We start from the raw sequence: 25,464 nt of genomic DNA, 5'->3' as shown, positions 1-25,464 counted from the left end.
TAGAACTCTTTGAATGACATTATGTTGTATAACCATTCTTCACGGTGCATATATAACATCATAAAATTGAAACGGGCATTCCAAATTTTTTGTGTGTCAAGTCTGGCGCAGTGGTCAAATTCTCACCTCCGAGTCAGAAGGTTGTGAGTTCAAGCTCCATCGCGGGACTAAGCAGACACTCCAATGCAGTGCTGGGGGTGTGTTGTATTGTCGGAGGTGCTGTCCTTTGGATGAGATGTTAAACCGAGGTCCCGTCTGCCTATTCAGATAGACGTTAACGATCCCATGGCACTATTCTAAAAGAGAAAGGAGTTTCTCCAGGTATCCTGGCCAACAATCCCCAACATAAAAAAATGGTCTTTCAAAAATGGCTGCCGCATTTCACCCACACATTACTCAGATAAATCACTTTACAGTATATCCTGCAAATCTCTTTTAGGTGTCTCGAAGACATGATAAGGGGCTGTAAATGCAACGATTATTACTATTATTATTAAATTAACTACATTTTAATATAAATTTAACAATTTTGTTACTGTTCCAAGAGAGGCTGAGTAGACAGTGAGCAGTGCTTGACTTTGTTACTTTGAATGTTGCCTGACGTTGAGACGTTTGAGGTGGATGTTGTTTAGAGGGTTGTCAATTGCTGGTGCATTTATTGCCTAATTGTGTCAATTTTCACCTGCACCTGCCTGTCGCAACAGCCTGACAAACTTCCTCAGTGGTGCCCACCCTGTTTGCTGGCCCACCGCCCTGTGAGAGCAACAAGAGCAGCACCTGTATTCCCATCCTGAAACAGAGGGATCTCACCGTTTGTATTGAGAAATAGAACACACTTTAATTATCACAATTTATAATATTGCTCCCATACAGTGACTACTTTGTTAGTGTTACAACAACAAGAAAATTACATTTGTAAAGCGCCTTTAATGTCAGGAGGACGTCCCAAGGTGCTGGAAGGCACTGGGACGCCTTGGGACGTCCTCCCGACTGTTACCATTACACTGTTACTGTAATATAGTGACTGTATACAGAAGCCATACTTCTTGGCTCCCATCAATGTCTTCTCTCCTGACCTCCTCGTCCTCCACGGCCTATCTCTAAGACTTACCGAACCTGCGCGTAACCAAGCCAGTCAGGAATCTAGGTGTCTTGACAGACCCTCAACTGTCTTTTCTCCCCAACATTCAAGCCATGACCTGCTCTGCCTTCCCTCACCTCCGTAACATCACCCGACTCTGCCACTACCTCACCCCTCAGGCCGCTGAAACTCTTGTTCATGCCTTCATCACCTCCAAGCTCGACTATGCAAATGCCCTGCTTGTCGGCCTTCCAACTCCTCCCTCCACAGGCTGCGGATAATCCAGAACTCTGTGGCCTGTGTCCTCTCCCGCACGAAACTCCTTGACCCCACTCTCGCCCGACTCCATTGGCTCCCTATGCTTCAGAGGATCCAGTTCAGGATCCTGGTCCTCACCTACAAAGCCCTCCGTGGCCTCGACCCACCCTACCTTTGTGACCTCCTAAACCCCTACCAACCTGCTCGTTTCCTCCGTTCAGCCGGCTCTGGCCTGCTCCACGTCCCCCGACCCACCCACCCCACCATTGGCGGGAGAGCCTTCAATCACTCTGTCCCCAACCTCTGGAATTACATCCCCCAATCATTCCGCCTCGCATCCTCCTGAGCCTCCTTCAAGTCCCTCTTCTTCGACCATGCCATCGGTCACCCCCCTTTCCCGTCCCCTCCCTTCTCCACCCCTGATCCCAGCTCGGGTCTGAAATGCTGTACACTGTTGAGCCCTTAGGATGTCCTGCCGACGTGAAAGGCGCTATACAAATGTAATCTTGTTGTTGTTGTAGCTGAGTGGGAAGAATCTCTCCCTCTCAGTGACCAGTCTGCCCCTCCAAGACCTATCAATTAGTCAGGCTAGCTAGTTTGTCATCAGCAGTGCCCTGGAATACTAACAACAAGAACAACAACAAAATTACATTTGTTTAGTGCCTCTCACGTTTTGATGTCCCAAAGCGCTGGGACTTACCTGACTCAGGAACTGGGCGACTGAGAACCCCACAGAGAATTTACTCCATTCTGAAATTCCATTGGCAAACATGTCAGATCAAAGCCAGTTCTGCTCCAAGGGAGACTCTGCTCACCCACCCCCCACATCCGTAGGATAGTATGGTAACCAGGAATTGTAACTTTACAGTTTTCAACTCATGTAAATTATTCTTGATAACAATATAATAACTTGTCTCAGTTTTATTTGTTTTTGCTTCTTATTGATATGTTTTTCTGCCGATAGTGGCGCTCAAAATACATTTTGGTATATGAAGATGTAAAGATTAATATCTGTGACAGTTTAACAGGGAAATAATCTACAGCTGGTCACTGGAATATTTTATGCCCACTAAATATTATAATACATTCATAATTAAAAGCTACATTTGATGCAGAGGAAGTGCAGCTGCAGAATGTTTAACACATTCTCTGCTGCATATTTTTTTCCATCATATGTTATTAAAAATTACAATGGAAATGTGTTCTGGAGTTTATTTTAAGCAGTAACTCAGGCGTATAGTTACGTCTAGTACAGAGAGCAATGCAAAGCAAACACAGCTGTGTTTATCAGGTTAATTTCCATCTAAAAATGAGAGGATTTACAGTAAATTGATTCATTTATGCAAATTATTATGAAATATGAAAGATAATTGCGATTTTACTCATCTGTCCTGTAGGTTAGTGGTTAGAGCATTCGCCTCACAAGCGAGAGGACCTGGGTTCGATTCCTGGCAGTGTGAAATGTTGAGCAAGTTTCCTTACTCCAACCGCTTCTGTTTACCTAGCAGTAAGTAGGAACCTGGTTGTTAGTTAATTGACAGATCACTTTTCCAGAGGTAATAATCCCTACGAAAAAAAAATTTGGTCACTTAATCTACACCTGTTTGTGGGACACTGCTGTGCGCAATTGGCTGCCGTGGATCACCCACAAAATATTCAGTCAATTCACTTTACAGTATATTCTGTGAAGTGCTTTGAGACATCTCAAAGACGTGATAAGGCGCTATATCAAATGCAAGGATTATTATCAGTTTTCTGATTTTTAACTACTTAAGCAGTGATCTCCGCAGCGCAGACAGTGAGCTGCGCGTTATAGTCGTGCTATTGTTGATGCTGATTGGGACAAATAGCCTTTAAGCTGCAATATCCTTTCACAACAACTCCATCTATTTAAGATCAACTATAGAATTTCAGTGACAGCCAGTGAGCTTTGTGTTGCCTCAGCATCTTGTGGAGGCAGAACAAACTAACATACAAAGGAACAACCAAACGCAAACGCTAAAAAATCTGTGTTTAATCATTTATAGAAATTTAAAATGAGAAGAAACATTGTAATAAACAAGGCTGGAGAGGAACCCAGGAAAGGGACTGTGTAATCAGAATTATTTTGTGGTACTCTTTGTCAGGTTGTATTCACAAGAGTCCTGTACCTTCTCTTTGTTTAGAGGAGCTGTCATGAAGGAAAATTAGGTCAGGTGGTAAATGTGCGTGTCTGTGCTGATTAAAGATACAACGCCTCCAGGCAAGTTTAACTCATTGGAGCTGACTGGCTTTCTCTTGCATTACTTTGACTTGTTCTCGTGTATTATTTATATTTATCAATTATGTGGATGAAAACAATTATATGGATGAAAACAAGGATTGCAGGATTTTAACACCCAGAAAGATTCTGTGCTGGAGCCGAGTCCTTTGTTTATCTAAGATTGAAACCTAAGTCACCATACTAATTCATGTGGCATTTCTGTGTTATAGCCCATATAAAAATGTTCTTTCTGTCTTTAAGAAATATTCTCCCCGCAAATGTAAAGATAATAATTTGCTCTGGTGCCTTTTGCAGAATTTGTCAAGTTCCTGTTAGTATCTTCTGCGCAATCCCTCTGGTCAGCAAATTCAGGCCTGCTGCATCCTTATATCCTCTGTAACACCGTCAGCAGTTGAGCTTTCAGCCCCAGTGCCCCCACTTTCTGAAACATTTTCCCTTGCACCACCCTCCTAAACACCTACCTCACCAACAGTACTTTCAGTCACCTCCCCTGAAACCTTCTCCACCTTGCTTGCTGATCTACACCATCTGCACATGTGAAAACATTACTTTACATGAAAGCTATAGATTAATCCTTGCATTTGAAATCCTGCATTATCATGTTGTTCAGTTTGTGAACACAATGTCCTACAGTCATGAAGTGAATGATTTTATTTGGGGGATTGTTGCCTAGAAACACTCTTTTCAAAAAGTCCTCTGGGATCTTTAACGTCCTTCTAAACAGACGGATGGGACCTGTTTAACGTCTCATCTGAAGGACGCCGCCTGACAATACAGCACTCTCCAGTGCTGCAATGGAGTGTCAACTGTGAGTCTGAGTTGTGAATAGCAGTTAGTCTCTTTGTGGCCTCCCTTATTTCTGAGATTTAGCCCCACATATTCAGTGTCAGTAAATGTCAGCGTTGTGGAGGCCTGTAGCTCAATGGTTAGAGCGTTCACCTTGCAAAGGAGAGAGCTGGGTTTGAATCCTGGCAGGGCGAAACGTTGGGCAAGTTTCCTTACTTCACATACTTTTTTTTACCTAGCAGTAGGTTGTTTGTTGATTGGAGGATCGCTTTTCCGGGGGTAATAATTCCTGAAAAAGAAAATTGGTCACTCAATTGGCTGCCGCGTTTCACCCACAAAATATAATTTTACTGTATATACTATGAAGTGCTTTGTGATATGTCGAAGATGTGATACGACACTATATCAACTGCAAGTATTATTATTTATTGACGCTGAATATTGCTGAAACTCCTTACATCCGCTCCCTTTAAATAAAATTACCACTACATCTGCACTCTTTAAATAAAGTTACTACTCAATAAGATTTGCACAAACTAAAACATAATCTTTGCATTTGATATTGTGTTGGGAAGACGTTGCAAAGCACTTTACAGGATTTATTGAAAAGTGCAGTTGTCTATAAGCAAATTGGCAGCCAATTTGCACACACCATTGTTTCACAAACATGAAGTGAGTGATCAAATTTTATTAGCGGATTATTGTCCAGAACACAGGGAGAAATGACTTTCTGCTTTCACATAGTGCTATGTGAACTTTAATGTTCACCTGAACAGGCACTCAGGACTTTGATTTAATGACTCACCAGTAGAACAACATCTCCAGCAATGCAGCACACCCCCAGCACTGTATTAGATAGTGCATAAACAATCCCTATAGGCTGAAGTTCCACACATAGCAGTTTTGGGTGAATAAATTTGAGTTTTACTGACTGTCCAATAATGAATCATTCAAGTGCAAATTAAAAGCAACAATCTATTTGAATGAAAGTCTGCTTCTCATTCACTTTGCACAGTCAATGTTTTAGAGATGAGTTTTATCACCTCCCTATGAATCCACACAGCTACTAAAACAAACATATCAATCTGTCAGAATATCACAGTAGTGTCTGTGCACTGCCGCTGTTCATTGACTGCGAAAAGCATTTTCCGAACAATAAACGTCAATGACACCAGCGGAATTAAAGGCCCAGATCTTTTGATGTAATCTTAGAGATTAGAATTGAAATTAATTCACCAAAATTCATGTCTGCTTTAGTCAAGAGATTTAAATTTTCTTACTGAGATCAACTCGTGAAAGTATGCATTCTTTGCATTTTGTACGATTTTGATTATGATTTGGGACAAGTTTTCCAGTCTTATCGCTAATCCATGGATGTTGTGGACCTGGGAACTTGTTGGGGGCCCAGCTATATGTCTTGGGCACTCTTTGCTGCACTTTACGTTTCACATTTAACTGATAGCACATTTTATTTATTTTATTTCTCTCTCTGTTTGATTTTGCTTGTGTGCAGGGAGTGAGCAAGTGCAGAATTTGGCAGTATATATTTGCTGCCTCCTCATGGGAAGTGCCAAGCCTCCAATGCTAAGATTGAGATCTTACCTGCTGACCAACCAGAGGCAATCTAGTGTTGAAATTAAAGTGATTTATTTAATACCGAACGAGACCAAATGTTCTCATTATGCCCATTGAACACTGTGAACAAGGAAGTCCAGTCTTCAATAAGTCATTTTTTTTATTGTTGCTCAGCTCTAAAGTACTTTAAAATGTTTTAAATTCTTGCAATATTTGAAGTGTTTCAAATTCGAATCAATGTGCTGACAGGTGAGGTGGTCCTGGCTGCAGAAGTGCAGTGTATACACAGTTACTGTGTATACAATCTGATAAAGTCTAACTTACATGATTACACAGATTGTACATCATTTTTTCATGCTATTGAGAACAGGAGTGTGGGTTGAAGGTATTGAATTTGCTGAGGTCTGGTTTTACAGTTGCTGGGCCTCCAGTACCTCACAAGTGATCAATCTTAACCTATCAGCCCAGGGCAGTGAATGTTAGGAAATTATTTCACTACCGATGACAGAACAGCTGAACCCAATCTTGTCCCCACCTAATGTCCACACATAGATGCTTTAATAATAATAATCCTTGCATTTGATATAGCGCCTTATCACTTGTTCCAAGACGTTGCAAAGCGCTTCACAGAATATACTGTAAAGTGAATTGACTGTATATCTTGTGGGTGAAACACGGAAGCCAATTGCACACAGCAGTGTCCCACAAAGAATTGTGGATTGAGTGACCAAATTATTATTTTTTAAAATTTATTTTTGTTTTGAAGGATTTCCGCCAGAATACGTAAACTCACTGCTTGTCGGCCTCTCCAACTGCTCCCTTCATTGACTGCAGATCATCCAGAACTCTGCAGTCTATGTCCTCTACCACACCAGGTTCTGCGACTCTATCACCCCCATCCTCACCCGACTCCAATGGCTCCCCATCCCCCAGTCCCCCATACAGTTCACGATCCTGATCCTCACATTCAAAGCCTTTTAATGGCCTTGCTTCCCCCACCTCTGCTACCTCCTAACCCCCTACCAACCTGCCCGATACCTCCACTCAGAGGACTCCAGCCTACTTTGTGTCCCTCACCTCGCCCGCTCCACCATTGACGGGCTGGCCTTCAGCCACTCTGCCTCCACCCTCTGGAACTCCATCCCGCACTCCCTCCACCTCTCCCCATCCCTTGACTCCTTCAAGACCCTCCTCTTCGACCGTGCCTTCGGTCTCCCTCCTTCGCCCTTGCCCTTCACCCTCCCCAATCCGGACCCCCAGCTAATGTCTGAAATCCAGCTCCTTGGGACGTCCTTCTGATGTGAAAGTCACTATAATTTTAATTGTAATTTTGGTGGTGTTGTTGCTATTGTGTTCTCCCTGTTTGGGAATCGAACCCAGGTGCTCTCGCTTGTGAGTGCTCTATCCACTAAACTACAGGACTCCTTGATGATTGCTATTTATTTGGCCTCCATCCAGGGTTGTAATTTCTGCTGAGTGGTAGTGTTTACCTAAGCTGGTTTGAGTGTTCCAAGTTAATTGGAGCAAGGAACCTTGTTTGTAAGGCTAAAATTTCTTCGAAATTCTCCCCCTTGAAATAGTTGGTTTTGCCCCTTCTGGGACTCGTTCCAACCTTACAACTGGGACAATTTGTTTAAATAATTCTGCACAGTCTACTGCTTACTATTCAACTGATGTCCCTTCTATCCTTGACTGTTACAATTCAGGTGTCAATGTATCAACGGTGCAACTGTCAGGAAATGCAAATACAAATGAGTCATATTGAAAGTCAGTCATTTCCTTGGTCTGTCGTATAATTTATGTACTTACTCAGACCTATTATATTTGTAGCAAATGTTACATGAATATAGAATGATGTGAATAAATGAATTGCAATTATGTGTAGGAGGTAAAATTGTCTGAAGTGTCATCAATGGTTTGGCTTTACATCTACTTGAAGATTAGTAATTAGTTTCATCATCCTCTACAGTAATAGACTAGCAATTTCAGACCAAGACGTTGGGTCTGTTCCACAGACCGGAGAGTGGTGTTTGAGTGATGGGTGTGGTGAAATCTGAGAGTAAAATGAGCAGTGCAGGTGCTAAGAAATACCATATGAGAAACCAGGAACTTACAGAAAACCTTTTCTTTCACACAGAAAGCGTTTGGTGCAGTTGCCAGAGTTAGTTGATGTTGATGAGCAAACATGAAGTGGTGAGAGACCTATCCACTCTACTCTGCGGGGCCGTGGTGGGGATAGCAGCAACTCCACAGCATTCATATGTACCTTCTCATGGTCCATTTTGAAGCAACAGGTTAGTAGGCAAGTGAATGATGTGTAATGCAGAGAATAAATAGTCAGTCTCAAGTTATATGAGACTTTATTGAATGCTGTTTTATTTATCATAATAAAAGTGAATATTACATAGTTCTGACATCAGGTTGAGGTATTGCTTTCAGGAAGAGTGGGGAAGCAGAGAAAAAACTGGAAAGACATAGAATAACAGATTGCTAGTCAGCAATGGATAGGTCAGCCAGTGATAGACAGGAGGGAGCAAGAGTAATACATGTAGAGATTATCACAAGGACACTGACAGAGGGAGAAACATAAAGACAAGTAAACAGATGGGTACTGAGCCACACTTGTGCAGTACCTGCGATATGGGGAGAGAGACATTCATGCAAGATGTTCATAATGCGACAGTGCAGCTTGTTTGGTTATTGGCTTTGTTTTACCTTTTTTAAAAAAAATTATAAACTTTGCTGAGAAATGGGTTACCTCGGTTTGTAATTTTGTGCAATTGATATTCTCGGGCCATGCTGTAACTCTGAGATTCAAGCTGTCGTCCAAACTGTGCTCTTTTCATTTTGATCTTTCAAAGTGGAGATTTAAATTTCAGATCAGGTTCACATTACTTTGATTTAGTACAGCACTAGGGTACTTTGTGTTGTAAGATAATAAAGTATGTTTTAAACAAGGTGATGATGACACAGTACGCTATTATTTTAACCCACTTCCCAGTGATGGTCACACTGGTGCTTCCAGGAACCAAGGCCACTTCCGAAAAAATTGTTCCAATAGCAACATTTGTCATTCTGGGTGTTTTGAAATTACACATCATACAAATCATGAATTGGAAACTGAGAATGACATTCTGTTACAGGAATTAATTGGGTGCATGAGCTGGTTGCATGGAGTATCGGGTGATAAATTTGACTGGAAGGTCTGTGCAAGCAAAAAATATAATACTTCAGTTGCAGTTTGAATTGAATCACAACTCTTTAGAACAAGCTTCCTTTTCAAATTTTTGAAATTGTGCGTTTTACTTGAAGAAAAATGTGTAGGATCAAGTAGACTATTGGAGTACAAACAGTAGAATGAGCAGTTCAAGGATTAAGGTTAATTTCATTGATTTGTATGAAAGGACTCAAGCCCCATATCAGCCTGATGTACACTCGAGTTGCAACCACATGGATTACAAATATCGCTCTTTATTTAAAATGTCAGCAACATCTGCCAGCATTCACAGGAAGTACGAAACTGTATACTTTACATTTATCGTCAGTAGTTTTACATCAGCCTATCATGATACATAATAATATGTTATTTCAATATTATTACTGTTTCAGACAAATTATGAGATTTTGAACTGAGGAATCATAAATACTGCTCAAAGGGCCCCTTTAATTCAATGTTTCAACATAAGGAATGGAAAGTGGGTCTCTCAGACGTCTTTTCAATGGTCTAACCTATCAACAGCAAACAACAAATTACATTTGTGTAGCGCCTTTCATGTCAGTAGGATGTCCCAAGGCCCTGTTCAGTCTATCCTGATAACAGTGACTTCCCAGCTCTTTTATCATTCTTTTTACATATCCTGTACTCTTTCCATCACTACTATATCCTTTATCACTTTGCCTCCAGGGAACAATTTGCCTGTTACATTCGCTACAAAATGCAGTCACTACAATTTATAGTATATCCTGTTAAGCACTTTGAGATGTCCTCCGGGCATGAAAGCCATAATATCAAATGTAAGGATTACTATTGTTATTAAGTCTGCTCCTTTCACAGATCGCACAAACCCTAGCCTATCATTGACTTCAGTTAACCAATTTCTATGTCCTGAGACCAAATTCAGCAATTATCCTACCTGATCCACAAAAGTCATAGAACAAAAGCATAATCTTCCCTTTAAAGACCCAACTATGAATCCATTCCCACAACTCTAATATTCAAGCCTTACCTCCTACCTTCTACAGATAACTTCTCACCCCCAGCCCAGATTATTTCTTAATACAGCCTGCATCTGCTCCTTGGAATAGGCTAAAGGTGGTCATACAATTTTAGTAAATGGGACCATTTTTAAAAGAAATGATTATTAAAATTCACAGGTTAATTCTTTAAAATGACCTAGTTCTAACTGACAGTAATCCATCTGTGAAACAAAGAACCAAGGCCTGATTTAATCAATTAATATTTTCCTGCAGAACAATATTTAGAAAAAGAAAAATTGAGATGTGCCCAGTTTATGATGAATTGGTCTGGTATTCACACCAACACTTATACACATCATAATACAACATCAGTAATGTATTTGCTTTGAGTGAACAATACAAGTTGACATTTATAAAAAGCACCTTTCACATCAGAAGGATGTCCCAAGACACTGGACTGTCCAGATTTGTCCCCAAGCTAGGCCTGGAGGCCGGAGTGGGGGGACGGAGGGAGGGTGAAGGATGGCTGAAAACACTGTCAAAGAGGAAGGTCTTGAGGCGGATCTTCAAGGAGGCTCTAGGATGGAGTTCCAGAGAGGGAGTAGGTACCCTGGAAGTCTGACCACCGATGGTGGGGCAGGTGCCCACTAAGCAGAGGGAGAAGCCAGGTTTGTAGCGTATGATAGGGTCGCAGAGGTAGGGTGGAGCAAGATCTTGGAGGGATTCAAAAGTTAAAAGTTATAAAACTCTAATTTTGAACTTGATCTGCTGGGGATGGAGAGCCAGAGGAGCTGGTGAGGAAGGGGGTGATTGGCTCGCAGAGCTTAATTCAGGAGAGGACATGGACTGAAGAGTTCTGGATAATTTGCAACTTTTGAAGGGAAGAAAGAGGCAGGTAGTCCAGCGAGCAGACAATTGAGGTAATCTAGCCTGGATGCGTTGAAAGCATGGATTAGGGTCTCGGCAGCCCAAGAGGAGAGGTAGTGGCAGAGGCAGGTAATGTTATTGGGTAAGGTGAGATGATTAGAGCATAAATGTGAAGTTTGAAGGAATGAAAACAGAAGTCGCTGGGAACACTCAGCAGGTCAGACAGCATTTATGAAGAGAGGAAAGTGAGTTAACGTTTCAAGTCGATGACCTTTTGTCGGTTCTGATTTTTGAGCATATGACGTAACATCTGCACATATATGCTGCCTTTTAAGATAATTTTTTTAATAGAATTACTTTGCAGACCCTGTTCCTTATCTCTTAAAGAACACTGCAAATAGCTCCCAATATAAATATTTAACATTGCAGCTGTAAAGTATAAAGTGCTCATAAGAGAAATAATATTGAAATGTCTTATTCCTGATATAAAATGTTTAGTTAACCATTGCAAATGTAGTTTTGAGTATCACCATGTGCGGGACACAGTATGTTACACAGATGGTTCCATTTTGCTACTTAAGAAATATTATCAACTGTTTAGCCATGGAAAAGAATGTTTTATTTTTCTTTACCTCTTTCCAGATACATTCTGTGGGTAGCCTTGTGGATGGCCCCCAAGCAGACCAGATGGAACAGGATAGAGCCAGTCATGCTGAGGACAAGAGACTGAGTCCCGTGTTATCAATCCATTATCATCCACAGGAACATCATACTGAATGCTTGTCAATTAAAATTGAAAATGGAGAAAAAGTTCACCAGCTGCCAGCAGTAGTGCAACAACAGGTCAATGGTGATTTTAAACGGGGCACTGTCAAAAGCAATTATGTGGACAGCCATGCACAGGGCAATGAGGAAAAGTTTCATAACCCTGAAGCTAAGCAAGAGAAGACAGAATTTCCCAAATGCCTGCAGAATGGAGCTATCAAACATGTTCTCAGTGAATCATCTTCCTGTGGCCTTCAGCAACCCAAGAAAATCAAGTTGGATGAAGAATCAAATGGACAAGACCCTGATTTAGAAGAAGACCAGCTATGGGACTTTGAAGGAGAGAAATGGTCAGGTGCTGTAAAGGCTCCAGGTTATGACTGTGAAGATCCTGGATATCCTGATCTACAGCAACAGAATGAACACAGCAAAGTGGAAACAAAAAATGCCAGTTATAAGAATGGAGATATTTTCTCCCTACTCAGAAGCAAACAATTGTCAGTTTCAAATGGTGCTACAGGCTCTTCGCCTTTTATAGAAATCCAGCAAGATGGTTTCCGAGACAAAACACTGCCCCTGTCTTACCCAGAGCAAGTGTTGATTGAACAGCAAAACATTGCATCTCATGAATACACCAGAAGAAATCAGGCCATTGCTGAGTTGTCTCACAGGATGACTCAGCCACCCCATACCTCAGGGCTGACTGTATCTACATGGACCTCCACTTCTGCACAGCCTCAAGTGCCAACTGAAATGACCGTAGAGAGACTGGTCACTCAAAACTACAGTGTATCACCTGCATTCAAAACAATACATACATTCAAAACAGAAGGGCAGCTCCAGCAACCTCAACACAATTTACACAGTGCTCCAGTGAATAAAAAACAAGAGCCACAGAGCTATGCAGGGCAGGTACCCAGTCAACGTTATTCTGCAGTATCTATGAATTGTTTACAGATACCTAACAGCATCCCAACCACAATGTGTTCCACACAGATGCCAGAAACAACTGACCTATTTTATAGCAGGAATAAAACTAACTACATTAACGACCTTGGTGCTATATCCAGATCAGAAAGTCCAGCACAAAGTGCAGCGACAGTGACCTTAAACTCCAACCAAACCAACGCCAGTACCACAGAGCACTGCAAGAGAATCAATAATATTACACGGGAGCCAGACTTGTCTGATGTCAGACGGTCATCAGACCAAACAAATCATACTGAGTCTGTAAAGCCGGAAAATACTCAAGTGGAAATCCCGTGCAAACAAGAACCTGAACAACCTGATATGACAAGAAATTGTATGATAGCTTCCTCTCCGAATATAACACAACAGCACTGTGCTGAGGCGGCAGTAAGACATCCAATTCAGCAATCAATTGAACCACCAGCACATAACCAGACACTTATACATGAGGCATGGCTACAACTCCACCGGCAAAGACAGATTCAGCAACTGAGACAGTATAAGCAAGTGCAAGATGCTCAGGATAAATGTTCCTCATGGGGTGAATCACAGCCCCAAGAAATTGCATCTCTGTCGGAAACCACAGAGGTTTTTTCCCACGAGTGGAGAGGCTCACTGCCTTTGAATTTACAGCATCAGCTTCAATGGCCAATGCAGATTTCACCAAAACAGGACTCACCTGCTCAGCTGCAATACTTAACCAAACACGAAGAAATATCAAAACTGTGCAGCAATAGTCAAACAACTGATGCTGAGCCAAGAGGAGTTCAACTACAGCAACTTCAAAAACAATCATCACAAACTCAGCAGGAGGAAGCACAGTCCTTGACACAACCAAAATCACAGATGCAAATGGTCCATCAATATCGTCCACAGTCTGCGCCGCAGCAGTTGCTGCAGCTAAACCAGGATAAAACTGACAATATGATAGAAAACAAATTAGTTCTGCAAAAAATGGTTCAATGCCGCCCACATTCAGTTCCTCAGCAGCAAGATCAACACAATCTGGTTATCCTTAAACCCCAAACAAAACAGTGGCACTTACAGCAAAATGCACTAACACAGGAACAAATGGCACAGATACAAGCAGGGCAGAATGTACGGTATCAGTACGGCCCAAACCAACATGAGAAACTGCCAACCATTCACCAACAGCAAGTTCAAGATCCCAATCCAAATGCTGCACAAACTTGTGAATATCGTGAACCTCAGTATCAATGTGGCACAGAGCAGCAATATAGTCAGATTATAAAACCAGTGAAGTTTATCAAAACAGAAAAACAAGGGGAAATATCGAATTACTGCCACCAATCTCACATCTTGCAGCAACAACAGGACCAGCCTTATGGTATATTCGCTAACAGTTCCATTCACAGAAAACGTATTGAGACTCAGTTCAGTAAACTAGTTCCTGCATATTGTCACAATATAGAGACTATACCAGAGAAAGCAGACACATTTTACAGGTCAGAGAACACCATTACACAAGATCTCCACAAACCTAATAACGATTTGCATCAAGTTCCAAACGATCAACAGGATTCAGTACAAAGCCAATCCCAAGAACAGGTTCAACAGTTACAGCAGCAAGCGCACCATATGTCTGTTATTCAACAGACACAGCAGCGGCTGATGCATCAGCAACATTCACAAATACAACATGGTTTGAGCCAACAAGATACTTCCCACAAGATGGAACAGAGAAATGCAGCCCCACATAACCGGCACGCAGTGCCAATGAAAGGCACATTTCTCAATCCACGATACCGTCAGTACCCACCCAGCATCCAGAATGAAGAGGAATTTAAAAAACATGCAGCACTTAATTCTCACTTATTACAACAGCAAGAAAGGAAAATGTACCAACAAAGAATGCAGGCTTTCAAAGACCTGCAAAAACCCATCAAGGTAGAGGAAGGATTACCAATACCATCCTCCATGCTCCATCTGCAAAGTGAGCTGGAGGTGAACCCTATCGAACATCAGAGCCAACATTTTAATTTCGAGCATCAGCAACAAGAAAGGAGCATCATCGAAGCACTAGAGCAGCGTTTCAAACAGTATCAGCTTTCATCACCGTTTGAACGGCAAACATGCGTTATAAAGTCACCTAAGCAGGTGAAAGTTGAAACTTCAGGTCCTGTGACTGTTTTGTCTACCACTGCACACTTTGAATCAGATATGGGTGGTGACTGCACCTCAGCACAACAGACCAGCTCTTCCACTGAAGCCACACCAACAAAGAAGCGACCAGAATCCACTTTAAGTAACTTTCTTGAGTCACCCTTGAAATTTTTAGACACTCCTATAAAAAGTTTACTGGATACTCCTAAAAAGATCCAATATGATGTCCCAGCGTGCAGCTGTTTTGGTAAGTACTATTAATCTTGTTTCTGCTAACAGTTGCAAATACTATGACATTCATACTATGAAACCAGCCCTTTAATTGGCTGAACCTGCAGTTTTTGAAATAAAGCAAGTCTGGAAACACTTTATATCTCATACCGAAAAATCTTGCTACAATGTATTTAAATGGCCTGATGGACTATCAACATCACTTTCACCATGTAAAACAGGATAATTGAATACAAACATAGAAAACTCTTGGCACTTGACTACTATAACCCACTTTAAATTCTAATGCTTCTCTGAACACTCACTGGCTTTCGCAGCTTTTAATATCATACATCTTCATGTAAATGTTCCTTTGCACATCATGTAAGTGATTTGGTGATCAGTCATATTCTGGATGCGGTATGTTTAAGAGCATATTAACATGTTCTTTACTTCGGCTGAGAATATATGTGTGTTAGCCTGACTCAGCTGGTGGCACTCTCGCTTCCCAGTTTCAGAAAATTGTGGCTTCACCTCCTGTATCAGGATTTTTTGAGCTCATAGAACCAGAAATAGCATTCTAGAGGTGATGTCCTTTAGGTGAGAAATAAGATGAGGTCTTGGGTGTCTGTTCAGATTCATGTTAATTTGCTTCAGGAATTTCTCTTCAGTATCCTGGACAGTTAAATTGATCGTTCACCTCCTGACTGTTTGTGGGCATTATACTGCACAAATTGGCTGCTGTTCACCTACAAATACGCAACATTTAACAGTAATTGCTGTGAAACACTTAGAGAATCTTAATAAAATAGACTATATCAAATGCAAGGATTTTTATTAACAACAATAATACTTGCATTTATTATAGCGCCTTATCATGTCTTCAAGACATCTTAAAGCGCTTCACAGAATATACTGTAAAGTGTATTGGCTAATTCATAAATAATTCACTAATAAGTATATTCTTTGACTTGAAGATACAAGTTAAATTCTCCTGTTGTCAAGTTTATTTACGTTGGTGCCAATGTCACACCTAATGTATTGGCACTCGCTGTGATAATTAGTATTTCACCTCACATCAGAAGGAAAAGAAATATAGGGGTTAAATTTGTACCATTTCATTAGATTGAATTGATTATCACATCACACCTTCTATTTTATTAAATCTGGGTGTGAAATGTGATAAATTTCATCTAGTATCTTGGAACTACAGAACATCTATTATTATTATCTAATATTGTTTTTAATAATAATATTATTATCATTAGCAATAAATAGCAACCCGGTTGTTAGTCGATTGTCAGATTGCATTCTGGGGGTAATAATCCCTTCCAAAAAATATTTGTTTCTAAAAATAACAATGTCGTCACTCAATCCACAACTGTTTGTGGGACAATGCTGTGTGCAATTGACTGCCGCGTTTCATCTGCAAAATATACAATCAATTCACTTTACAGTATATTCTGTGAAGGACTTTAATGTCTCAAAGACATGATAAGATGGTATATCAAAAGCAAGGATTATTATTATTTAATTATTTACATTATAATGTGCCTTTCTATAAAGTGGATTTAGATAATAATGCAATTAGGTTGTGGACCCTGACATGACCCTGACCTAAAAATTAAAATCGCACTGTCCAGATCCAGCATGGTGGAAAAAATGTCCGGCTTCTGGGTTATCAGGTTACTGCTAAAATCATGTCTTGCATACTGCATAAGATAAATAAGTTAATTTGCAGAAAACCACTGATGCCTTTTCAAGGAAGTTGCAATGTCAGAGCTGCTTTTAGCACGTCAAACAACAAACAAACAACAATAAAATTATATTTGTATAGCACCTTTCACGTCGGGAGGACGTCCCAAGGCACTGGAAAGCATGCAGGAAGTGATGTTGGCAGTGCTAAAATGATTCAACTTACAGGAAGTGCACACGATCAAGCTTATAGGAAGTCATGTCAGTGGCGACCTAATCACATGGAGGTTGCCGAGGTTATGGATAGCTTTAACCAGTCTCCTTGATGGCACTGTATGATGGCATGGCAGATGTACACAGTACGTTCCTGATTCAATATCTGAATTTGTTTTGGGTCATCCGGGTGTCTGACACATGCTGAAACCCATCACCATGCTTAAGAGTATCCAAACCAAACTGAGATTTCCATGCATCCCACCTACATGTGGAGATTCCAGAGATAGATCGTTGGAATGGAATGCACACTCTCCCCCTGGAGGGACGCATCCTGCTCAACTAATTCTGGGAAGTATTAGGCACAGGGTAGCAAGAGCCAAAACTTGAGGACCCCAAAATGTGCAATGGGGGTACTGCTGGAGTCTAACCAACTAAAACTGTGTAGCTTTCTATTGAAACAAAAACTGTGATCGCTGGGAACACTCAGCAGGTCAGGCAGCATCTATGGAAAAAGGAATGTGGGTCCATGACCCTTTGTCAGACGCTGGTTTGATTCTCTTGGAGGGTCATGGACCCGAAAGGTTGACTAACTTTCCTTTCCCTATAGATGCTGTCTGACCTGCTGAGTGTTCCCAGCGATCTCTGTTCTTGTTTCAGATTTCCAGCAGCTGCAGTAGTTTGCGTTTTAACTTGCCATTAATATCGCTGTCCAGCAAGCTTTCCCACTGCTTGTCCAGCTAGGACCACCCAATCTGTTAGGGCTTTGGCTTGCAGGGTTAACAGGAGCTGAGTGGGATGATTCCCTGCCCCCAGTCACTGATCTGCCCTTCCAGGTTGTGCTGATGAGCCAGGCTGGCTGTGCTGTCATCAGCAGTGCCCTGGAATACTGCAGACCAGCATGGCTCAGGAACCGGACTAGAGACTGCCGCAAAGGGCTGGCTTGATTCCGATATTCCATTGCCAACATGTCATCTTAGAGCCAGGTCAGCCTCCCCACAGCACCCCCCCCCCCAGAGAAATAGTCACTAGTTGGTTGTTTGACATCCGACAAGCGCGGTTTGAGCCCTCCCTAGGTGGATGATAGGTACCAGCAACTCCCTGCAAGCTTCCTGGTGGGCAACACCACAATGTGTGAGATCATTGCCACTATCTTCCTGTCCGCAGCTCAGGCACACTTCCCTTCCCTTTGAGCAACGGTTCCACCAATTGGAGGTGCAAAGTTTAAGCAGCAGCTACTTGCCTCTCTGCAGGCCAATCAAGGTGGATTCCAGGCGCTGGATGTACAAATGTGTGTTCACGAACTCGGACTCCATATAACACCTTAAGAAGCTGTCATCCCAAGCCTCAAAGTTTACTCATCAGCTATCTGGTGGACATCTGTCTTCAGGGTGGTGGGAGGACCTTTACAGGACAATTGGGATGTGTCAGCCACCTTGATCTCGAGGTCCAAATATCTGAAAAACAAGGAGGAAAGCCAGGGCATTAAGTTTATTTTTGTCCTTGATTTTCATGAGGCGGGAACATAACCTGTCCACCTAATGTATTGTGGAAGGCAACCCTGTAAGTTTTTAAAAGAAGGTACGTTCTTAAAAAGTATTACAGAAAAATGAAATAAATTAAAGTTGTATATAAGAATTCGATAAATTGATGTTCTGAAATGCTGCAAAAATTGAACAAATCTGGGCTCAGGTGGAATTTCCCCCTATCTTCTCCAACCTCTCTCTCAAACTCACCAAACCAGTTCATTCTCCTTTGTCTTTAATATCTGGTCCCTGACCAACAGACTTTGGAACGAGATTTACTAAATGGCACCTAAACCCTAATTCAGGCCTTTGGTACCTCCTACCTAGAATTTCAAATGCAATTCTCACTGGTGTCTTCAATTCCACCACCCATAAAACTCCAGCTAATCCAAAACTCAGCAATGTCAATCACCCCAGTCCTCGCCAGGCTCCACTGAACTTCACTCAATGGATCGATTTCAAGATCTTCATCTTTACTTGTAAATCCCTTCACGTCCTGGTCTCTCTGAGCCCTCTGATCTTTTACTAGCCCACTGCTCTGCTCGCCCACTCCATTCGGCCAACTCAGGCTCGCTGTGTGCCCCTACCCCTCTGCACAACTATTGGTGGCTAAGCTGTTAGTTGTTATACCCCTAAATACAGGAACTCGCTCCCACTATCTTGCCCCGTCTTTTAGTCCTACCTCAAAATCTACCTCTTCCACTGTGTCTCCAGTCATCTCCTCCCCTCTTAGTCTTCTCTTGCATTGCGTCCAACCCCGTCTTTGTGAAGTGCTTCAAGACAGCTAGATGCAAATTGCTGTTGCTGATATTGCAATAAGCATTTCTGTGTGTTTGAGTCACCAAATGCTGCCGCGTTTTGCCCACAAATATGCAGTCAATTCACTTTACAGTGTGTTCTGTGAAGCGCTTTGGGACGACCTCCCGACGTGAAAAGCACTATATCAAATGCAAGGATTATTATTATTATTATTCTGTGAAGCGCTTGAGATGTCGAGAAGACGTGAAAAGTGCTATATCAAATGCAAGGATTATATTATTATTACCATTTACCTTAAGTCAAACTGTACATGTAATGGAATCTATTTTTCTTTACTGGCACTGAAGTCTTTGATTGATTTCTGTTCATGCTTTATGCAGGCCATTAAGCCAGAGACTGAATGTGTTGTAACTTTAATGGCAGTAGCTTTTCTAATGGCCGTGTCCAGAATTATTCAAAATATAAACAGCAAAACACAACAGTTCATAAAAGCTGCTTCAAGTCTCATTACTCGCTCCAGCGCCCTTACGTTCCTGAAGAAGGTAAATTGTCAATTTTTCATCAAGAGGAACCTTGCATCTGTTCCAAATTTCCAACAACACCAACAACTTGTATTTATATCGCATCTTTTATGTGGGGTAGCGTGTCAGAGCCCAGAGATGATTCAGTCAGTTGGAACCATCTATCTGGTCTTTGCTCATTTCATTTCCTAATGTTTGCAAATTCAGGCTTTTCAGGAGAGGGGGGGAGGGGGAGGGGAGAGAGGAGGGGAGGGGAGGGGAGAGGAGAGAGAGGAGAGAGGGGAGGGGAGAGGGAGGGGAGAGAGAGGAGAGAGGGGAGGGGAGAGGGAGGTATTAATATCAATTATAAAATAAATAACTGTTCCAATGGATAAAATTAAACACCACCATATTCTAGAACAATAAACCATAACATTTTTATTAAAAATGCCCTCATGTTTTGATGGCTGCGGTGATGGTCAGACACCAGGTGCTAGTTGGGGGTCCGTAAAATCCCAACCCACCGGAGAGCGTGGGTTACACGGGAATAACTTCTACGGGAATCCTGAGGCAATCTGGTATTTTACTGAAATTTTATTTCATTTAGTTGCTCCATAAAATGAGAACGGAGCGGTTCCACGAAGCACTTGTTCATGGCAAAAAAAAACTGGTTTGAATTTGCTGCTACTGGCTTTAAATTGGAAAATACACACCAGAGTGATGGATGGATAAGCAAAGAATTGTGTTGGTACAAAGTCAAGGAAACATTCACTTGTGCTCTACCTGACTCAGGAGTGTTTGATGCCAACGACGAGTGCCAAAATTGGAAGTTTCCCTTCTCGAGTATTGACATTTATCACAGTGAGGTCAAAAGTTTGTCCATTCTCGCGTAAAACAATTAAGATCAGAAAAGGCACAATGGACACCTCCACCTATCTTTTCTGAGTCCTGTGACTGACTCTTAATTGGTTGCCAACGAGAGAAATCAAAGCAAGGAACTGTGCCAGCTGGTTTGCAAACACTGCTGTGCTTTTTGAAGGTAAATGATCAAGGCTTACAGCAAGGAATAACAGAAACTTTAAACATTCAGAGTATCTACCAACTGAGCCCTGCATTGCAACTGGATAGAGATATTTATTATTATGGATCAGGAATGAATAATTGACTTAATAATAATAATCCTTGCATTTGATATAGCGCCTTTTTCACATCTTCGAGACATCTCAAAGCGCTTCACACTGAATATACTGATCCCATGGCACTATTCGTAAAATAAGAGATTTATTTTCCAAGGTGCTGGGCAACAATCCTCAAATAGAATTTGTCATTCACTTCAAAACTATTTATGGGACAATGCTGTGCAAAAACTGGCTGCAGCATTTGCTTACAAAGTACAATCACTGCACTTTGCAATATATCCAGTGAAATGCTTTTAGACATCTTCCCTGTGTGAAAAAGGCTATATCAAATATAAGGATTATTATTATTATTCTCCAAGTAATTGGTGAATGCCTTTTTATCAGAATTCTCTGCCTTCTGCCTCCCAACCAATTTCTTAACCTTTTGTAATATTGCTTTCAATTCCATGCATATTAATACAAGCTGGAAATCTCCTTTAAGATACCTTATGAAATGCTATCTGAAATCCTTACAAATAACATTCAACAATTCTACTTTATCTTTCAGCTCTCAAAAAACTGTATTAAACATGATCGGCCTTTCACAGTATCACCCTAATCTGTATACGTTTATCCAGACGCTCAATTATTCTGTCTCTGATAATAATAATAATAATCCTTGCATTTGATATAGCGCTTTTCAGGTCGGGAGGACGTCTCAAAGCGCTTCACAGAATATACTGTAAAGTGAATTGACTGTATATTTGTGGGCGAACGCGGCAGCCAATGGCGCACAGCAATGTCCCACAAACAGTCGTAGATTGAAAATGACCAATTTATTATTGTTTTGTTTTTTTGGAGTGATTATTATTAGGCGTGTGGAGTAAGGAAACTTGCCCAAGGTTTCGCCCTGCCTGGAATTGAACTCAGGTCTCTCGCTTGCAAAGCGAGTGCTCTAACCACTGAGCTACAGGACTTCTGATGATGGATTCCAATAACTTGCCGACAACAGATGTTAAATTCACAGGCCCATAGTTACTTGGTTTTCCTTTTTTTGAATATTGATGTCACATCTGCTGCTTTCTATCTTCTGATATTGGTACCAGGTGTCAGCCTGTTTCAGTTGGTATCACTCTTGCCTTTGAGTCAAAGGCTATGGGTTAAAGACTCACATCGGGACTTGGAAATTATATAAACAATACTCCAGTACCATACTGGAGGAGTCATCCTTCGGATGAAACATTAAATCGAGGTCCCATCTGCCTTTCAGATGGACGTTAAAGATCCCATGGCACTATTCGAAAAGAGAAGGTAGTTTCTCCCGGAGTCCTGGCCAACAATCCCCCAAATAAAATTGTCATTCATTTTGTACCTGTTTGTGGGATATTGCTATAAATATGCAAATTGTCTGCACATTTCTCTGCAAATATGAAACCACTGGACATTACAGTAAATTCTGAGAAGCTCTTTATGACATCCTCTCGATGTGAAAGGAGTTACATCAAATGTAAGGCTTATCATTCATTTCCCCAAATATAGCAAGCTTTGAAAGATTCCAATGAAAGGAACTCCCAATTGCTTCATTAGTTTTAATGCCCTTTGGTCAAATCATCTGGATCTGCAGATTTGTCTTACTTCAAACCCACTAATATATCAATCAGACTCCAAAATGGACCCTTAAAGGAGCTACAGTCACCCCCAGCTTTACTGCACTCTGGGTGTCCGGGCTTTGTACCGAACTGCACCAGGTCCCAAACACAAACATTAAATACATGTCCGCTGTTCCAGAGCACGCCTGCCTGCCTGCTCACTGCCCCAAAGTGCCATCCCTGCCTGTCCTCACTGCCTCACAGTGCCACCCCTGCCTGCTCTGGGTACCAGGCAGGAGATCCCCTGTGACTCAGACTATTTGAATCCCGCGAGCTGAAGATACAGTAAAACTTACAGTCTGATCTGTATAAATCGGATAATCACCTAAATCGTACATCTGCCCCAGTCCCATTCAATTTCATATTAAATCCACTTAAATGTATCCGCACTAGTCTTATTAATAATCGCGTAACATAAAACTGCTGCCACACTTATCAGCTGCCGGATCAAAACTTTGATTCCCGCACCTACCTCAAACAAAACCGCACAGAGAGGAAAGAAAAACTCCGGGCTGTCTGTTCCCTCTCACCACAGTCCTCTCAAGGCAAGGGCAACAATTCATGGTTGGGAGCACCCTCTCTCTCTCTCTCTCTCAATCAGCCACATGGCTCACTATCTGGCAGATGTTCCTGCATGGTAGAAAGAAGAGAGGAAGAGAGAGAGGGGAGCAACAGTACTTGAGGGAGAGAAAAAATGAAAGTGAGAGGGGGAGAGAGAGAAACAGAGTGAAGGAGGGAAAGTGATAGAGAAAGAGAGAAATGTAGAGGGGGGAGAGAGGGTGATTGAGAGAGAGGGAAGAGTGATTGAGAGAGGGGGAGAGAGAGGGGGTGAGGGCAGTATAAAAGGTTGGATCACCCCGCTCATGTGAAAGAGTCTTTGTAAAAGTTTATATTGTAATAAAACAATTCTGTTTTGATTGTGCCATTCATTATACAGTACCTGTTTTCTGCACATAAAAGAGTACTGTGCAGTGCTGTATATGGAAAGAATGGGCTACCATAGCTTTAATATGCCTGGGTTAAACATGGTACAGAAACCTTGCCCTAATATCACCAGTCAATTCAGAACTTGTGTACTTGTTATGCGTAAGTCATATAAAATCTGATTTATACTTAACTTTACATAAATCATATATGATATGACTTATGCATGTTTGACATAACTCATACTTCGCCTAAATCATATTAAATGGATGGTCCCAACTGATATGAATTATGGGAGGTTTATGCACTGTGTTTATCACTATCTTCAGGTTGTGGGATTAACCAATTACCATGACAGTACCTGCATTTTTGTAAAAACCCGGTAAATGCCATTCCTGTTGTTCTAATCACATTTAGCCAGGAATTCCAGCTCGCCTGACCAGCTTTCTCCCTCATTGGTTGGGCCAGCCAGGGTTTAATGTACTTTTTAAAATCTTTTTCCTTTTTACTCCCATAATCTTTTTGCTTCAATTTAGCGAAAACTCCATTTCCTTATATGTTCTCTTGGATGTCAGTGATCTTCCAGCACTTTATCCAAATGGCTATTATTAAGGTCTAAGACAGTGATGGGAAAGGAGATGGATCTAATTCCATTTCTTCCCTGACATCCACACACACACATATCCCTGGCAGAGGTTTTCTGGACAGAAATCAACAAAGCAAACATTGGCTGATGTTTCTTCTCTTAGCCCAGGAACTGGACTAAGAGAAGAAACATGATGTAGCTCCAGCTGAGATCAAGTGACTCAGCAGAGAGCAGGAATAGAAACTGAAGCTCTGCCCTGCTCACTGCCCTGTAGCTCCCCGCCTGCCCTGCTCACTACCCCGTAGTTGCCTGCCTGCCCTGCTCACTGCCCTGTAGCTCCCTGCCTGCCCTGCTCATTGTGCAGTCCCTCTCCTCCGGATCAGTCCCTGCCTCCCTTAAAACTGCTGTCATCCCCCTCCTCCTGAAAAAAACCGCCTGTCAGATTTCAGGGGCTGGATGAGCGCAAATTTCCTTCAGCTGAACATTGACAAGACGGAAGCCATACTCTTTCGCTCTCGTCAACGTCTAAAATCTCACGGCTCTCACCTCCTCCACCTATCCGACTTCCCCCTAAAACTCTCCGAACCCGTACCCAACCTAGGGTCAGGTTCGACCCCCAATTATCCTTCCTCCCCCTCATCCGGTCCCTCACCAGCACGCTTTCTTCCATCTCTGACGCATCGGCCATCTCCGCCAATACCTCACTCCAAAAGCCGCTCAAACCCTAGTCCATGCATTTGTCACCTCTCGGCTGGACTAATCTAACGCCCTCCTCGCCGGTCTCCCATCCACTACCATCCATAAAATCCAAATCATTCAAAACTCTGCTGCCCGCATTCTCACCCGGACGAAACTCCGCTCCCGATCACCCCAGTCCTTGCCAGACTGCACTGGCTGCCTATCTCAGAGAGGATCAATTTCAAGATCCTCACCCTTGTATTCAAGTCCCTGCACTCCTCTGCACCCTGCTACCTCTCTGACCTCTCTCCTCAAAACAGTACCCGTTGCCTTTGATCCTCCGGGTCTGGCCTCCTCCTCGTCCCCCGAGTCCTCCGCTCCATCTTCGGCGGCCGTGCCTTCGGCCATTATGCCCCGAGGCTCTGGAACTCCCTTCCTCACTCCCTTCACCTCGTCCCCTCTCTTCCTATTTTCAGGTCTCGGCTGAAGACCTTTCTTTTCGACCGCGCCTTTGGTCACCTTCCTCCCCCTCCCCCTAGCTCGGTCCCAAGATCCGTTATTGTGAAGCGCTCTGAGACACCGTCCGGCGTGGAGGGCACCATATAAATCCAAGTTGTTGTTGTTGTTGTTGTGCTGTATGGCTGGGGCAGTTATTGGAGAAACTGGCAGAGCTATTGGACACAAACCTCATAACTAAGTTGTATTCAATTCTGATTGTTGG

General features: G+C 42.1%; 1 protein-coding gene across 2 annotated transcripts in view; it reads left to right on the top strand.

Annotated features, from left to right (window-relative positions):
* The window catches only part of LOC103177662 (methylcytosine dioxygenase TET2), a 71,872-nt gene that overhangs the window by 7,824 nt on the left and 38,584 nt on the right, over positions 1 to 25,464 (top strand). For both annotated transcript variants that reach the window (XM_007891929.2, XM_042332129.1), the window contains exons 2-3: positions 8,101 to 8,257; positions 11,670 to 15,132. In XM_007891929.2, coding sequence (XP_007890120.2) covers positions 11,715 to 15,132 — 3,418 coding nt within the window. In that variant the 5' untranslated portion in view covers positions 8,101 to 8,257; positions 11,670 to 11,714. The remainder of the gene's footprint in view (positions 1 to 8,100; positions 8,258 to 11,669; positions 15,133 to 25,464) is intronic.

Source organism: Callorhinchus milii, unplaced genomic scaffold, assembly GCF_018977255.1.
Source record: "Callorhinchus milii isolate IMCB2004 unplaced genomic scaffold, IMCB_Cmil_1.0 Scaffold1, whole genome shotgun sequence".
In the NCBI taxonomy this organism is placed as follows: domain Eukaryota; kingdom Metazoa; phylum Chordata; class Chondrichthyes; order Chimaeriformes; family Callorhinchidae; genus Callorhinchus; species Callorhinchus milii.
The sequence above is the reverse complement of the archived record's forward strand: the minus strand, read 5'-3'. Positions and strand labels throughout refer to the sequence as shown.